Source organism: Astatotilapia calliptera, chromosome 18, assembly GCF_900246225.1.
Source record: "Astatotilapia calliptera chromosome 18, fAstCal1.2, whole genome shotgun sequence".
In the NCBI taxonomy this organism is placed as follows: domain Eukaryota; kingdom Metazoa; phylum Chordata; class Actinopteri; order Cichliformes; family Cichlidae; genus Astatotilapia; species Astatotilapia calliptera.
Genome location: NC_039319.1, coordinates 2,172,498 through 2,190,759, shown reverse-complemented (window position 1 = coordinate 2,190,759; position 18,262 = coordinate 2,172,498). Strand labels below are relative to the sequence as shown.

Sequence of the window (18,262 nt, the reverse complement as noted above, 5' to 3'; positions counted from 1 at the left end):
TTGAAGGATGGGTCGGGTGTGTCCTTCTTGGCCCACCATATCCCAGAATTCATAGCGCGGTCCAGCCAATTCCAGTTTCCAACAATGGGTCACGAAGTAAGCTTTCAAGATATTTAGCTGTGTAAACTTCAAGTATCTGCTCGGTTTATCAAGATGAAGACCGAGACAGCTGGTGGAGGAAGCAGCCCAGGAATTAAATGTAGTTCCATTAAGCAAAGCAGCTAAATATGCTACATTTAGCTTTAAGTCTTAACACAGTTTAAACAGAAGAGTTATATAAAAAATAAACTCCGTACAGTTGTTTTAAAAGTTTACATTTACTATAGAGACCAAAACAGTTTTTGTACCAGGCTGTAAACATGTTTATTCCAGCTGCACATTTGGATGTTTTAACTATGGGGACGGACTCACTGCTGGAGCCTCGAGTGGCCGTTAAAGGAACTGCAGGTTCTGGGACTCGATAACTTCATGGAAACAAGATTATTTTATGTTAGTAATATGAAAATATCCCCAATATAAAAGAAACCTTCACATAAATTCTATATAACAAGTCGACATATTCCCAGTTGGTATGACCCGCAGTTTAATACTGTAGCAATGACTGGATTGTTTTCTTTTTAGAGCTCAGTAAAGATGATCTGCACTCTAAACTAAAGTTTCTGTCTCTGCGTTTGAATTTAAAGTCGCGTCTGAAATGTTCTTAAACGTATAACTGGACATTTTTCATATGATAATTGTTACAGCCTGAAGCGGTTTCCCAACACACACACTGGGAGTGTATCAGAAGACGCAGCTGTCCGTGAACAGGCTGAGTTATTGTCTGCGTCCGCTGCTGATTTGCATCAGTGACCAGTTTATGTGACTGCACTCGCTGCTGCGGGGTGACGATAATCATGTAGCAGCGGCTGCTTCAGTGAATAAAGTGAGACGGTGTGTGCTTCGTGTAGTTTTCATTTCTGAAATCTAAAATTTACACTGAACTCCAGTGTTAGCGTGGAGCTATTCTGGCATCAAATCCCTGAACCTTACAAACTGTGAGCGGCGGCATGCTCAGCTGTGTTATGGCAAAGGAGGACCAGCTGACACCCAGCATGGTCCGACCAACCTGAGAACCAAAGTGTGTTATTGGACTATGTAAAGCCTAAGTATACAAATACAGGCTATTTACCATTTATTTATCACTGAATTAAACTAAACTAACAGCAGTCTTTCTTCTGCTTCTCCTGAACATTAAGTACCTGTCTCAGCTGATATTGATCTTCTGTGATTCAAATTCAGATCTGTGGTTAATCAAATTATCTACAACCAATTGACACGCCGCAAACTCAGAGCTTTGGAGGCCAGACGCAGCTGACCGCTCTGCACGGCCGTTAATCCAACCTTGGCTCATAGATTTGTTCTGTACCCAGAGTTGGACCGACGGTTGGGTTCTGGTGCACCAAATCAGTACTGAATCTGACTGACCAACTCTGTTACTCTTTTCTGCTTATAATTGATTAATTGTGTTACTTTGTTTACTTTAAGAAAACATTTCGGGCTTCTTTCAGTTTCCAATGTGTCGAACACACCGGAAACACAGATGTTTAGAAGAAATCATCAGTCTTGTCTGCAGTTGGTGAGCCTGATGCAGGCAGTAATGCACATCTACGAGCCACGTGCATGTTTGATTTGTCAACTCTACATTTACAAAGTTTCTTCTTTTCTGGAAACCGAGCCTGGTTTTATGATTTTAATAGTCAATGTTTTATTGGGGTGTAGTTCATGTTTTAAGAAAAAGAGGACATCTTTAAAAGAAGTTCAAACCTGATGGAAATACGTCATCTCTGCTAGTTTCTGTGCAAACACAGCTGATGGTTTTGACTCTACAGTAGGATGCTGAAGTCACATGATGAATAAATGATGGACGTAGCCATCGTGATGTCACCTGTTAGTTTGTAAAGACTGAAGCTGAGCCCACTGACCATCATCATCTTATCTTAAGAAGATGTCACATTAGAGGGATACTGGATGCTTATACGCTAGCGACTTGTCGATCACACCCAGCTTTACTGTCCTTCTGGGAACTAATGGACTTTGATTAGAGTTGAAACACACGAGTGAGACCACAAGCTGTTGATGATAGCGTTTACTGAGGTCACACGGCGCTCTCGATTCGACACATAGGATGATTTTTTTCACTTGTTTTAAACTATAATAGTTCCTGCGAATGATCTGTGTCTTCAGAATCATCAGGAACTTTTCTTGGGAACTTTTTTACTTTGCTGTTGTGTTTTACATCTGGTGTTACCATGGAAACCAGATTTAATGCAGCCTAAGCCCGAAAATACAGACATTTACCTGCAAGGTTAAAATTCGGACATAGCTTCGGGTTCTGAAAAGTACTTTTTTCTTATATAATGGCCAACAGGGGGCGACTCCTCTGGATGGTTTAGTTGTCTTTGACACATTGACCTTTGGCTCTCCCAATCTATAACCTCATTAAAGACTTTCCTGGTGGCTCTATGGTCGCAATCAATACCTTATAGTGTTCCTTTTTAAATAACGATCTCTGTTAGAGTCAAAAATGACAATGACTCGGGGTACGAGCATGTGACTTAAAACTCCTGGCAGTATCAAGTTTCTCGTCTGGTTTCAACACCAAGACGCTTCTGGACGATTCAGTAAGGGATGGCTCATCACATTAGCTACATCCATCATCTTTACTCAGTATATGAATGTAATGCACAGTATAAAAGTTGGGCTTTAATGCACAAGTTCAAAATCAACACATAAACAGGTCGACGCGCTGCAGGTGCATGTCAGCAAATTCATATTTTCCACACACTCAAAACGTGGTTAGATGGATGCAGCAGGGAGACAGAGTTTGGTTCTGTTGAAGGATCACCGCCTCCATCTGCTCTCTCTGATACCTGTTTAAATATTTTATAATACAGCCTAATGAAACATGAAGAGCCCGGCTTTTCCAAACAATTAAGCATAATGAGTGTCTCTCAGAGATCGTGGCGCTAAAACTAAAAGGCAACAACTGGGAAATCAAACATGTCAAAGACAGAACTGAAACTCTACACTGATGGAAGCACAGTCCGGATCCAGCATCCGGGCCCGCTCTTTACCGCCAGCCGACTGAGCCTAGTTTCGAATTGACGGACGTCGGCGGTAACCAATCAGCGCCTGCCGTGCGCCAAAGCCGTGTTTATTCCACTTAGCCGACCAATCCGAGCCGTCCTCTGCGGCCAAGTGCGTCATCAGAGTAGAATGTGAATGTGGGCTGCCTGTTACCGGAGCACACTTTGCTCCCATCCCCCATCAACACTGAGCAATGGCGGCTACCCTTTTTTGCGTGCCGCTTTGTCCTTCTCAGTTCAGCTTGTAAAAGCCATGTGTACAAAAGTCGGTAAGGAAAATACGTGTTTGCCCTTGTGTTTCATAAGAATGCGCGTCAGTTCATGAGCACATTATAATTATTTTCCGCACTTCTCTCATCGCATGTCTTTTATGTCGCACTGCTTTTTTTCCCTCCTCCACGGCGGGGCATTTCTCTGTGGGTCCTAACAATGGAGGCGGAGGAAATGAGCCACCAGCACTGTTCACTGCACCCGCTCACTGAGCCCGAACAGCCCGAATCACGGCGTCAGAGCCGGCTGTGTGTGTGTTGTTCGACGGGCACTGTGTTTATTTGTGTCTCGACCTTGGCGCACGAATTTATGGGCTGTTATGTAAAAAAAAAAAAAAAGCCCTCAAGAGTGTCAAGTGCGCACATACAGGGATGAGTTTCAAACATGGACGTCGGGAAGGGGCGGGGCGACGAAGAGCTGCGATGTGACATGGCGGCGCCGCTCCACATTTACACTCTGAGCGCCTTGTATCTGACTGATGTTGTTCACATGGAGCTTGAGATGTGACACTAACTTTTGGGGAGAAAAGCCCGATTTAATCCGTAATAACATCCGTGTCGTCCACGTTTCCCTCCCAAACACTTCGCCTCTATTCCCCCGTCGCGGCGGTGGGCGGGAGAAACCGTCTGAAGTCGCCGCTTGACTCGTCCAGACGCACATCAATCAATCAAAGTGACACTACGTCAACCGAAGCGCTCTCGATTCGACATATTTACTGCGTAACTCGACGGAAACTCGATTTTCTTGCGCTCACGGTGCTGTGGAGCTGCCACGGTTCCGGCTCCGGTCCGTTTTGTGGGCTTTTATCGACTCTGATTATTGTTTTAGGGGAGAAAGGGACGGTTGCAGCGATAGAATAGGAGGGGGCGTGGCCTTTGGGTTAAGAAATCCTATCCATTGTTACTCTACGCGCTAGGAGAACACCTCTGCCGAGCCTCTGGCCAATCAGAGACCACCGACCTCATGAAGACCCCGCCCACAAGCCTATATTAAAGGCTCGGCCGTCAGAAGCATTGGCCACTGGCACAATATAATACTGATTGATCCGCTAACCGAGACGAGGGGATTTACTTTATTCAACCTTTCATTTCAGCCGTCCTTTATTTTATTCTACTAAACAATGGCAGACACACAGGTCGACTCCGGCTCGGATATCTCTGCCAAGGTAAGCCGCCGCACACCTCCATTCGCGGGGCCGTGTCTCCGCGGAGCCCCCTTACAAGAATAAAGCTCTCCAGGCTCTAACCTACATTTAAAACCTCTCCGTCGTCGCTTCGCGCTCGCTCGGACTCTGTGGAGTCTGAGGTGGAGAAGAAAAGTCGGTGTTCGCGTCTTTCCCCCTGAACTCTGTGTGTAGAGGGAAGTGGGGGGTCTCGGCACCGCATCACGGGCAGCGTTAAAGCGCCGCGGCTCATTGTCCGGAGCGTCCCGGTCTGCGCGGGTCTTTGTTTCTGCCAGCAGCTCGGTTCTCCTGCTGCTCCACGCGCACATCCAAGCGGGACCCGGACACCGAGCAGCTCCGGTCCCCCGGCTCGCTCCCCGCGGGGTTTTCGGGCTCGTTGTGAGCGCCGGGGCGCCGCGCACATCTATCCCGCATCTCGGGCTCTTAACGCGTTTAGATCGAGGGGAGGTTCCGTTCCCGGTGCAGGGACTCGGTCGGGTCGCATTACCGGGAGCGGTGACGGAGTGAGCGGCCGGTGGATGCGTGGACGCGGACCTCCAGCCCGGGGTTTGCTCCGTTTGAATGGAGGACAGCGCGTCAGGCGGTGCGTAGTCCTCCGCTGAACTTTCGGTTCTGCACTTTTCCTCCCGCCTTTTTTATTTCTTATTTCCGTGAGCCCGTTTGTTAACGCCACCGATCTGCCTGCACCGTCTGACCCCGTTTGTTTACCGACTCCGGAAGGTCGGCGGCCGCCGCTGCTCCAGCCTCAGCTGCTCCGGTCTCCGCTCCCGGAGCGCGTGAGCGGTTGTGAGCGCGGGGCTTCCGCTTTGCTTTGGTGTTTTCGGGGCTTGTTTGCAGGGCGCGCTTCGGTCTCAGGGGAAACTTTTCTTTCTTTTTTTGTAATGCAGCCACTTCTTTCTGTGTGTGTGTGTGTGTGTGTGTGTGTGTGTGTGTGTGTGTGTGTGTGTGTGTGTGTGTGTGCGTGAGCGCGCGTGGCCGGGCTGTGGAGGTGTGATGTGACGTTGCTGGTTTTCCCCTCTTTCTGCGGGTTTTTCCTCCGTTTAAACGTTTGAGCTGCTTTTGTTGTGAAAACGCGAGTTTTTGTGCGCGTGGACTTTGGATCAGATCGGGTAAAAGTTTAATCGCCCCCGCGGGGGGAGTTGTGGCTCCGCGGACCGCGATCATCCCGGGAATCAGAGCAGCAGCGAGCCCGATAATTCTGAGCGATTGTAACAAATGTCCATTTGGAGGAGGTGGTGAAGGTGTAGAGGGGAAAAGTTGGACAGGCATTAGCGCGGGTAATCCGGGGAGCCTGTTCACTATTTTTAGTTGTGGAGCGTTTTTACGCACAGGCGCGTTTTTACGCGCAGCGCGCGGCCAGGCTGCTCTCCTCCTGCCGCTTAACAGCTTAATGGATTTCAACCAATAAGATTATGGAGAGCAATTAATCAATAACAGCCTACGTGTGGATGCGTGAGGCGCGCGTGTGGCGGGGATAATAGGCTATGAGGGAACAAAACGAGGAAGAGAAGCGGCGTTAGTGCGCGCTGAGCTCGAGCACGGAGGCGGAAGGTGCCGTGTCTTCGCTCGCCTGCCATGTGTCGTCTTCTATTGTCCTTTCCTGCCTCCGTTACAACGAGCAGTAGCAGCAGCGTGCATCGCGCTCTCTCCGCCGCCTCCTCCTCCTCCATCACCGACCCCTCCTCCTGCTCCCTCCCTGCTCCTGCGCCCTCCTGTGTTATTTTAAACGGGGTGCATCCTGGGTATTGCAGTGCCTCTCCCGGGCGTGTCTCGTGACATATGGCGGCGACAGCGGCCCATAGAAGACTACAATACCCAGAATGCCCCGCGGGCCACATCAAAGTATCAGATTACAACACATTAGAGGGGATGGAGTGGGAGGAGAGGGAAGAGGTGGGGGGAGGATCTGCGGAGACCAATATGGTGTTTAAATAGGAAGGCAGAAAAACGTGCAGCTCCCAGCAAGCACTGGGACGCTGCTAAGTAGGCCAGTAGGTAGAAGGGCAGGTAGCGGTGGGCGGAGTCTAAACCCAGCAGCGCGTTTTGCTGGGCAGATGAGCAGGTTCAGTTTCTGATGTTTGCTTCTGTTTGTTTCCAGGACCTGAAAGAGAAGAAGCTGGTGGAGGAGAAGGAGAACGGCAAAGACGCCGCCACCAATGGGAAGGTGAGCGCCATCGCCGCCGCCGCAGCAGCTCTCTGCACAGAGTCGGACATTTTTAACCATTTTTGTATTTTCCAGGAGAATGAAGAGAACGGTGAGCCCGAGGTAGATGACGAGGAGGACGAGGAGGTGGACGAGGAAGAAGAGGAAGATGATGGAGAAGGTAGCTTGAAGGCTTATTTGCCTTTTAAAAAAAAAATAAAGAACTCTTGTTAGTCTTTCTCACCTTTCAACTTCTGTCCTGTAGGTGATGAGGAAGATGAGGAGGAGGACGACGACGAGATTGAGGGTGGCACAAAACGGGCAGCTGAGGATGACGAGGACGACGACGAGGTGAGGCAGCGGCGCTTAAACGCCCTTAAATCGAGCGTCGCCGTGACACCCAGCAGGCGCCGGTCTAACCCGCCACCGTCTTCTCTTCTTTCAGGACGACGTCGAAACCAAGAAGCAGAAAACCGACGATGACGATTGATGCGTTTCCCCCGCGCCATCCTGCTGAACCACTTCCTGATTCTTCACCTCTGACCATTTTTCTATGTCGCAGGTGGAGGGGCTGGAGGACTGATTTAAAGGAAAAAATAATAATAATAAAAAAAATCCAACATGGTCATTAGCAAGTAGAGTTCAACAAACACCCGCCACGCCCACACCCACCCGAGCTCCCCTCGACGCTGCGAGACAAATTTTCTAGAGGAACCCGCCACCGCATCGACGACGCAGAAATCCGGCTTCTCTTCAGCAACAACACAAAAGGAGAATTTGTTTGTATTTTTATTTACATTTTATATTTTTGTACATATTGTTAGGAGAGGGGAGGGGGGCAGTTTCTCTCTCGGCAGCGATCCCGTCAGACCAAATCGGTGCTTCTCTAACGAAAGATTTTACTTGGTTGACCATGTTACGATATCTCAACAGATCTTAGAAAAACGTGTAAAAAAATAAAATGAATAAAAACATGAAAGACAACCTCTTAAGCCGTTGAACTCAGAGCATTCCAGTAAATTTAATGTATGTACTTTAGCTGTACCATAACTAGTTTGTTTGTATGGGAGGGTAAGGCCAAAGAAAAGAGCCTCTTTTCTTTTTCCTTTCTTTTGGTTTTTTTTCTTTTGGTTTTGTTTTTGTCAGCGACTTTTTGTTTTATGACGGCCTGTTTTGATGTATGTGCAAAGTTTGTTGTTTGACAATAAACCGGACTTTTATTTTGTGAGTTGTACTTTGTATCTCTGCCCCTTTTTATTTGTGCTTTGCTCTCCTGTGAGGAAGAGGAAGCAGTGCAGGTAAACCTGAGGTCTGCTTTTACTTTAGGGTCACAACAGCGAGGAGGTGGGTCCAGCACATCTTATTGGACATTTTACACTCATTACATCCATATAATTCATATTACATAAAAGTTAAGGTTTGGTACTAAAATAAACTGGCGGTTCCAAAAGACTAAATGTGGTTTATTTCTTTTGGATTTTTCTCTTCTTTTTGTCTATATTGCAAACATGCAAACAGAAGCAGTTCTGATAGTTGAAAGTTGTAAGAATAACATAATGTGTCACATAAATAAGGGTTTCTGCATGAATTTAAAGTCTTAACATTAAAATAAAGCATATTAAGGTCTGAGAAGCTGATCTGTATTCTAATAAATTTCCTCCGTTTGTAGAGGTTGTGTTTAAGGTCCGTGGGAAAAATCATTGCCAATAAGTTTAATTTTGTAAGTTAGTCTGTTAGTAAATTTATTTGGACCAATGTCCAGGTAAGTGCACTTCTACAATTTCAAGTTCTTTGGTTTGAAAATGTAAAAAGTGCAGAAAAAGAGTAAAAAGTTGGAGAAATTCCTGATTCAGGATCTTCCAGTGAGGCGGTGGAAAACTGCACAATAAGAAGTGAGAGCTTAAGCTCAAAGTCGTGTTTTCAGATTCAGTGTTTTGTCTAAAATCCAAAGATTCTCTTCATACTGCTGAGCAGTTTTTTATATTTAAGGTCTTAATGCATTATTTAAACACGACGGGTCCTCAACGTTGTGTTTTTAAAGCTTCATATAATTCATAGAACAGTTTGGGGACCTGATGAATACAAGAACAAGCAGCACACTCACTCACAGCTTCAAATATTTAATCACTGCTTGCACAATGAATGTGTCGTCTGTGAAACTCCAGTTTAAATCTTTCTCTGGTTTTATTCAGACACAGAAATCTGCATCGTTGAAAGTTGGTGCTCCTAAAGAAATAAGAAAGTCATATTTCAGCTTTGCGGCTGATTAGCAGAACATTTTGTGGCAGAAAAGGTAAAATATTATGAATCTGTTATCAAAGGAAGCAGACAGAGCTCCTCTAATGATCCGGGCTACAGAGTTTCCCAGTTTATGGAAAAGACAACATTCCCGCTGAGCGTGGAAAATCAAAACTTGTTATTCTTCCTTCAATTTATCAAACTGCTCCCTAAAACAGCTCAGTGATATTTGCACACGTAACAGAAACCCGACACTTTTCAATATTCATTAGACAACATTAAAAACATGAACATGAATACAACAGCACCCCTAGAGGCGAGCTCTGGTACTGCACGGTTTATAAGGCTTTTAAAAAGCTGCACTTCCTGTTCCACATCCAGCAAACAGAATATACAAATTCACATTAAAAAGAAAACAAACTCATTCTGACTCATCATCCAAATCTCACACAAACCTAACAAAAAGTTCTTCAGACATTTCTGAGCTTTTTGTGTTATATTTGTGGTTTTCTTGCTTTAACAAGGCTGCAGTTAACATGTCCTCAGATGTCGCAGTGAGCTCTTCCCATTCTCAGAACTTTAGATTAACCATTTATGGTGTTAGTCTGAATTTTCACTAAATGAGTTACAGCACAAGCTGATTTCTAATCCTCTGCTCAGATTTTACTCTTGCAGTCTGCCCTCCGTGCATTTAGCTCCTGATGTGAACCCAGATGAGTCGCATGGAAACATCATAAACTCTGATATGATGCGCTTCCTTAGACAGTCTTTAGTCATCTTCATTTTAAAGTTTGATACATTTATTTTACAGCATCAGCCGAGCAGAAAGGGAATCACGTTTGTGTCAAAGCCTGTGAAAAAATATTAATAACCACCAAAACGACAACATGAATGGACCAGCTTGTATAATGAGTGCTTGTAATTTTTACACTTCTGTCAATATTTGGGTATTTTGGGGTATTTGAAATCGAGTAAAGGGCCAGAGCACGTCTCCCAGGCTTTCTCTCACAGCTGTTAATGAAGCTGCTGCTGTGTGTTTGATCATATGAGTTTCTCTTTACAGGAAGGATCAAGAAGAAGAGGACTCTGAGACGTCAGCTTGCATCTACTGCATCTACGTTCTTTCACATCTCCAGCTCCAGATACCAACTCAGCCCAAACCAGCTGTAGAGTGTGAAGTCTTAGTTTAAACATGGAGGTCAAAATGATCTAAGACGGCCTAAAATGAACCAGAAGATGTAGAAATGTTTATTAAAATTATGATTACTTCTTTGATTCTTGTTTTTTTGTTTTGGATGTTACAGATTTTTCCAGATTCACATCCTCACCACAGACTGTATTTAAAAGATGGCCGTCACCAGTTAGTACAAGTAACCTCACAGCGGTAATATGATTGGTCAGATCATTGAATTAAACAGGCTCCAACAGCATATACATGGTGCAGAGGTCTAGTTCAGGTGAAGCTAGCCGACAGCTAGCAGCTCCAGCCACCTGTGTCACCATCCACCTGTCAGTCAAATAGGCCACACCCCTAATAATGGTGAAAAAGTTTTTTTATGAGGCTGTAAACATGTCTACTTCTGCTCTAATATTAAAACGGTAAACATAGAAGTCTATGGAGCCTCTGGTGGACATTACAGGAACTGCAGCTTTTTGACACTTAGATTTGTTGGACTGCAGGTATAAAAACTTTTAGGAAGGAGAACAGGCTCCAGTCCACCGGGCACAGACTGCTACACACAGCGCTGCAGTGGAAGCACATTTTCTCATGTGTGCTGATGCTGTCAGTATATGAAGCTGATAGCACTCGTGTACCTGTGCACAGCAGCTGCAGCTGTCTGCCGTCAGTGTGTTACAGCGAGTCGAACATGACGGAGCCTGAAGGACGGAGGAGGATCTGATCTGTGTTCAGTCATGTCGGCCGCAGCCTGCAGTGCAGAGATCCACACAGGAATGTCGAAAACACAGCGAGCGGCTTCATTACACCCACAGGATCACAGAAACCATGGCAACGTGTGTGTGTGTGTGTGTGGGGGGGGGGCACGGACAGGTGAGCTCCACAGGTGTGAATCATTAGCAGTGTTTAAGTGTTCCTTAATTTTTGTGTTTAAGTAAAATGTCTTATAAAATCAGTGAATTTTTAAAAATCCGTTACAAAAACACATTGTTCACTATTTGCTTTATGAAGACATGTTTTAGAAATATTTATTATTCATGAATTCTATTTTTGACATATGTAAGTTATCATTTTTATTATATTTATAGGTGTTAGGGCTGCACATTTTTACATTTCATATATTTTTCGCACTCTCGCTGCACTTTATTCTTCTTTATCATATTATATTAAAACTTTATTTTCTTGTAAATTGTGACATTTTTTAAATTCCCTTAAATTTTCCATAAATGATAATCATGACTTTTTTACTCTATTCTACTCTATTTAGTTTGATTTTATTTTGTTTACTCCAGCGCCCCCTTCAGGAGAACAGCCCCTGCGTTCAGCGTAAATGACCTTAAATAGAATTAGTTGTAAATATCTGAGACTGCGCGTCTTTAAGGACCGCAGTAAACACCAGTCACACCAGTGAGGCTGGTCCCAGTCGTCCTGCAGGTCGGTGAGAGTCAGCGGCTCTCTAACCGGATCAAGTCTGTGAGCTGAAAACCTGAAATCTCTTCTTACCTCAGCAGGTGGTCTGACGCAGCAGAGCAGCAGCACCCCCGCAGCTCTCAGATGGTTCGTCCCACACAGGAGCAGAGCAGAGGGAACGGCCCACCTCTGCAGCAGGGAGGGGGGAGGACAGGAAGCTGTGAGGAGGTTACGCACTTTTACCTGAATGTGTCAGACACGGAATTACACTGAAATAAGTGTTTCGGGTGGTTTTCTTTTACTTTTTAAAAAAACACTTTAAACTGTGAAGTGACGGCGGCCGGGGGGCTGCTGCAGGGCGACAGATGCTGGAGGAGAGATAAGACGAGATCACAGGCGGAAATATTTAACCTCCTGTTTATCCAGCAGTGCAGGAAGCCGTCAGATTATTCAAGTAGTAATACCGCAAAGTACAAGTACTCCTTCTGTGCAAACCCTGCCCAGAGATGAATTTTCTTAATTATAGATTGTTAATATTCTCATTTGAATAATTCTTAGCTGATTATTTGATTTGTAAAAAATGAAAAATGAGAAAAATTCTCGTCAAGGTCAAAAATCCAAAATTATTTCCAAGAAAAGAGAAAAATATTTGAATTAAAATGTTATGAAATATTTATTCATGTTGTAGTTAAAGCTGTAGTAGGATGGTTAGGAGGTCACATTAAATGTAGTGTCGTCTGCTGCCTTCTGTCAGAAGCTCTAAATCAGTAAAGAAGTAAAGCTTCTGCAAGCAGCTCAAACTGTTTTCCTCCAAAACTTCAAACTTTGTTTTGCTGCCTGATGATGCATCACAGCTGGAGCCGTCTGCATGCACAGTGGTTCCCAACATATGGGTCGGAGCCCTCAGTAGGGTCACCTGACGAATGTGGAGGTTGTTTTATGAGAGGAAAGAAGACAAAAAGCTGCCGTGGTCTTTTTTCTGAGATTTTTATTTTGCATTTAAAGAGTGTTTGAAAATAAGAAGCTGTTATGGAGCTCCAGAATATTCTTGAACACCCATCCATTCATTTTATTTTTATTTTCATCTTCTTTAGGAATAAAAATCAGTCTTCAGGATGTTCAACACAATGTCTTAAATTTCTGTTGAGTTCTTTTAGATTCATTTTTATGATACCTACTGTAATTCAGCTATATTGGTTGATGAATTTTCTAACTCTTTTATTTCAACATGCGCCTCGATTTTAAACACTGTGGCTCCATTAAGGGCTAAACGCTTCAAGCCCACTTACCAACCATGGCTGAATGAATCCACTCGCACCCTCAGGCGTGAACGTCGCCGAGCCGAGAGGAAATGGAAAAGACGAACTTCAAGTGTCCCTGGAAATCCTGCATAACTGCCGGTCAAAATATCAGAAGACTGACAAAACTGCAAAAGCTTCTTATTGTTGAACTTATTGCTAACAACAGTCACAAGCCTCAAGTTCTGTTTAAAATCTTTAATTCAGTTATTAATCCCTGAGGGATGCCTCCCCGGCTCTCTGTGAAGAATTCTTACATTACTTTATAGATAAAATTTCAGCACTGAGGGCACCATATCTACCAGCAGTTAACCAAACCCCAGTTTCTGAATGCTCTGGGGTTTTTCAATAGTTTGAGCCCGTACCTTTTTCGACTCTGAAAGAAATAATTGATCCTATGAGAAGCTCTAATACGCTTCCTTCCCGCATTATTAAGGAAGCTCTGACTACTATCGATCCCTCTATCTTACTTCTAACGAACTCTTCACTGTCATCAGGCTGTGCTCCGACTGCCTTCAAACACACAACCGTACAACCTGTAATCAAGAAAAGCAACGCTGACCCCAACAGTCCTTCAACCTACAGGCCGATCTCTTCCTTTCATGTCTAAAATTTTAGAAAAAATAGTTCACCAGCAACTTCAGTCCTTAGAGACACATGGTGTCAGTGACAAATTTCAATCTGAATTCAAACCGTCACAGAACCGAGACAGCCTTATTGAGTTTTTAATGATCTCCTCCCAGCTGCCGATTTTGGGCGCCCTGTGGCTCTAGTCTTATTAGATCAAACTTCTGCTTTCGATACGCTGGACCATAATATTCTCCTAACAAGGCTAGAACATGTAGTTGGCCTTGAAGGTAATGTTCTATCATGGTTTAAATCGTATCTCTCAGACAGATCCTTCTCTGTCACCATGGGGAAATACTTTTCCTCTTCTGCCCCTGTTAATTGTGGTGTGCCTCAGGGGTCCGTATTAAGCCCCACTCTGTTCTCCCTGTACATGCTACCTTTGGGACTCATCTTTAAAAAACATAACATCTCCTATCACTACTATGCAGATGATATCCAAATTTACTTTCCTCTAAATTTGGATGCTTCGTCTCGGCTCTCGCATTTGTTCGACTGTCTGCGGGAGGTTAAAGACCGACTATCCCAGAACTCGCTTATCTTAAATGAAAGCAAAACAGAAATGATTGTTTTTGATAGCCACGTTCCCCTGGGCCAGCTGGGGTCTTTTGCCAGCCACCTTTCTCATTCTGCCAGAAACCTCAGAGAGCTCATGGATAGTTCTTTTAAATGAAACAAGCAGGTATCCACTGTGCTAAAAAAACCAGCTTCCATCAATTACGCCAAATTTCCACATAAAGAACTCGAAAAACGTATCCATCCCTTCATCACTTCTAGACTATTGCAACTCTGCTTACCTGGGCCTCCAACTCTCCCTCCTTCAGCACCTGCAGTCAGTCCAAAATGCGGCAGCACGCCTCTTAACCGGCACCAGAAGGCATGAGCACATCACCCCTGTCCTCGCTAACCTACACTGGCTTCCCATCAAATATCGCATTGATTTAAAAATCCTTCTGCTCCCTTTTAAAATGTAAATAAATAATAAATAAATAACCCGGCCCTTAGCTACTTAACTGATGTCCTAAATCCAACTGCTCCTAATGCAACCAAGGTCTCGTTTAAAAACCTGAGGTGACCTTGCATTTACCATCATTGCCCCTAGACTGGAATGATCTCCCAGTCAAAATCCGTACTTCAGAATCAGTTCAATCGTTCAAATCCTGTTTAAAAACACACTTGTTTAACTTAACTTTTGAAACGAGTTAGTTTGACTTTCATTCAGCCTGCACTACACCATATAAATGCAATTTTAAGTATAATTGTACTATTTCTTCTTTGTTCTGTCTGCATTGCAGTTTTATTGTGAAGCACTTTGATGTACACTAGTCTTTTAAATGTGCCATATAAATAAACTTTGACTTGACTTATGATGATATAAAGCTGAGCTGTGATTTCTGATGCTGAGTGATGCTGATTGGTTGAGCACTCTCACTCATTCTGCGTTTTTACAGATGTTGTTCAGGGTCAAACAGGTTCCAAACCAGCTCAAGTATCTCTGTGAATCCTCTAAAACTGAGGAAAAGAGCTCCAGTGCTTCCTTCATTCCCTCCTTTAGGATACATGGAAGCTTCCCTACTGCTGCATCTTTCATCTTGTGCCAAAAGGTGCTAACATGCAGAAATGACTTCAAATTAAAACTGAAATTTGTTGTTTCTGAAACTCATTCAGGGACCTACAAGTGTGTGTGTGTGTGTGTGTGTGTGTGTGTGTGTGTGTGTGTGTGTGTTGTTCACAGATGAGTCCTGACTTGACATCAGATCTCAGCTGCAGGTTGAAAACATGAAGTCTGACCGTCTATGGGTTACAAACATCAGCTCCCTGCTGATTGGCTCTCCACACTCCCGCCTGACCATAAACTATCCAATCAGATCTGTGCATGAGGAATTTGAACTGCAGGTTCACCTCGTTTTATTTGGAGGTTATGCTGCTTTTAGCCAATCAGAGAGCAGCATGGGCATTTACTTTCATTCACTTTGATTCATTGAAATACTACAAAAGTACTGAAGTACTACAACTATTACAGTACTGTGATCACTACAGTTATTACTGCTGCAGCAGCTCAGCTATGAATCAGCTGATGCTTCTCTGTATAAGTAATCAGGTCTTTAAGTGTGTTTGGTGTTTTTTGTGTCTGCAGTTTTTAACCTTTCTCATGAGTCATGTGATCAACATGACTTCTTTAACCAGGTACAGAGTATTCGGATACTTTACTTATGTAAAAGTATCACTGAAGCAGCATGAAAATACTTGTGTAAGAGTCCTGACAGCTCTCAGGCTCTGTTTTCTCATCTTTCCTTTTTTATTTTGTCTCATCCGGATCCTCCCCTTCCTGCCTTTGTGATCCCGCTCGTCCATCTAATATCTAAATCTGCACGTTTACCTGTAACTATCTGTCGCCCATCTTTTACTCACTTCAGTTCAGTTCGAGGCAACTGCCCCAACCATGAAAGCAAAGAAGCCGTCCTCATCTCTAACCTGAGTTTTACCTGCAGCCTGAATTACAAAGGAAAAAAAATCCTGTGATTTATTTTCCACATTGCTTTAGTTCAGCTATCAGGCCAAGAGGTCACCTGACAGGTTATCAGCCCTATAAGTCAACCCAGGGTTTATCAATCCAGCTAGGAAAGAGGCGGGGCCTGCAGCATCCGACCAATCAGAAACATGAACAGGTCTGAGTGACTGATTTTAACAATGAGCATAAAATTGGAATATTAGAGAATTATAAAGATGTTAAATATGTGATACAGCCTGAAAGTAACACAGCTGCACTGAGTGCTGTATTATATATGATATTTAAATAAATCCAGTTAAAGCAACAAAGAAAGGCTGTAAATAAAGAAACCAGCTGAGTGTGTCGCTATCACGACTCTGTCATTCAGCTCTGAACATGCACCTGGTCCCAGGAGACCGGTCTAGCTCTAGATTCAGGCTTCATTTAGTTTTAGTCTCAGGTTAAATTTGAACATTAACAGAAAGTAGATTTTAGAATTAAAGTCTTTGTTTAAAGCTTAAACTTTTACTTCCAGACAAGCGTAAAATGTCTAAAACAAAAAGAGTGGATCAAACTCGATGAGTCAACCTGCTGTTAGAGGCTCGGATGCAGGAAGATCTGATTCTAGCTGTTTATTCTGCGTTAATGAGTCAGCTGTAACCCCGACAGGGTTAAACAATAAAGAACTAAAGTCAGAATTCAAACCAGTGAGCAGGCTTGCTCAGAGAGTTTAAATAAAGCCAACGACCAGAAGCCTCGAGGTCCCCGTTTCAGGATTATCTCGCAGTGTGACGCTTCACAGAAGGATGGAGGAACTTAAAGTAGTTTGCATGAGAAAGGCGAAGATTAAAGACACTGAGGCTCATCAGGGAGAGACGACGACTTCAGTCACACTGCACAAAACACACCGTCTTAAAATCTGCACGCTCGGGTCTGAGAGCTCTTCCTGCAAGAATGAATGGATTTCCAGGGACCTGATTGGTCAGTGCTTTTGTTTATATTGATCTCTAATATTAAACATAGCCGGGCCTGGAGCAGAGCAGGTCTGCAGGATAGGTTACCATGGCGATGTACCCTGGATTAAACCTGAAGTTGCCTCAATCAGCCCCAAACACTGAGCACACACAGACCTCTGCTCCGACATCTCTGTCCACTCTGCAGACGACACTGAGGGTATCAGAAGCTTTCTTGTTTCTGGTCTCACTGACCAATCAGGTCTCAGCAGGCCTTGGGTGCATGCAGGTAAACTGTCTGTGTGCAGAGCAAAGTTACTGTTTCGGTTTCAAACTTCAGCTGCAGAGACTGGCAGATGGAAACAGGACCTGTAAACTGTTCAGTGTCATCAGACGAGCTGATGGGTTTCTAGGAACAAACGCTGTGAGAGGTGAGTGTGTTTAAACTATTTTACCTTTGCAATGAGACACAAAGGTGGAGGAGACACACCCTTGGACTGTAGGTGGAGATGAACTGAGTTTTAACTGTTTCACAAACTGTTGGCACGCTTTGGGCTGTTTTTACAGATTTATTCACACAAACAGGCGAGTCCAGAGAAAGCAGAAAACAAGAAGACGAAACAGAAAAAGATCGTCGCACACGGCGGCTCCACGTTCAGCCTCCTGCTGCACAGAAACACTGAAGCATCGTCTTAAATCCACCAGCCCAGCAGGAAATCTGAAAACTGAAATATTCAAGCATCTAAAAGGTTTTTCAGTAAATACACAGATCCCACGTCTGCAGCTACAACCTGTTTGTTGAGTTAGTTAATTTGAGTTAATCCCTTAAATTACCAGTGAGCCTCTGTAAACAACACGCACTAGTTTGGCTGGTTAGTTTTGTTATTCCTCCCTGTGATCATTTCACTGTTTAATGGAGACCAGTTTGCATCACGATGTGGTCTCTGTGTAAACCAGCTCTGCAGTCACATCATTTCTGTGCAGCTGTATTTATGTCTTCTGTGTTTTTAATCATTTCTTTCTTCAGACACAGTTTGACCGACGTCCACGCTGCACAGCAGAAAGTCTGCAGAGCTCAGAAGAACTCCACCGTTTCACTTTGTGTTCTTCGGCAGACTTCAGACCTCGATGAAGGCCACAGGCTGAGACACGTCGGTCTCAGTGAAACTGTTCAGTCCACCTGAACAGGATCAGCAGGTGTGATAAATAAACAGTTTCCATGTTATTGTGAATAATATCACAGCACATTCCTGAGAAACAGACGCTGATTTATGTTCCAGCTGCTTGTTCTGCAAGAGTTCATCGTTCTTACAGGCACTCACTATTCGGCGTGATGAGGATGATGGG

General features: G+C 44.2%; 1 protein-coding gene and 1 long non-coding RNA gene across 2 annotated transcripts; both read left to right on the top strand.

Annotated features, from left to right (window-relative positions):
- The first annotated feature begins 4,385 nt into the window (after positions 1–4,385).
- On the top strand, positions 4,386–7,955 carry LOC113010371 (prothymosin alpha-B-like). The gene is made up of 5 exons (XM_026149402.1): positions 4,386–4,560; positions 6,677–6,742; positions 6,818–6,902; positions 6,987–7,072; positions 7,167–7,955. The coding sequence occupies exons 1-5, from the start codon at positions 4,516–4,518 to the stop codon at positions 7,209–7,211; spliced, it is 327 nt and encodes a 108-aa protein (XP_026005187.1). The 5' UTR covers positions 4,386–4,515; the 3' UTR covers positions 7,212–7,955.
- A 9,317-nt stretch (positions 7,956–17,272) lies between these two features.
- Positions 17,273–18,011, top strand: LOC113010399 (uncharacterized). The gene is made up of 3 exons (XR_003270339.1): positions 17,273–17,346; positions 17,483–17,664; positions 17,943–18,011. It is a non-coding gene; the product is annotated as an uncharacterized LOC113010399 (long non-coding RNA).
- The last annotated feature ends 251 nt before the right edge of the window (positions 18,012–18,262 follow it).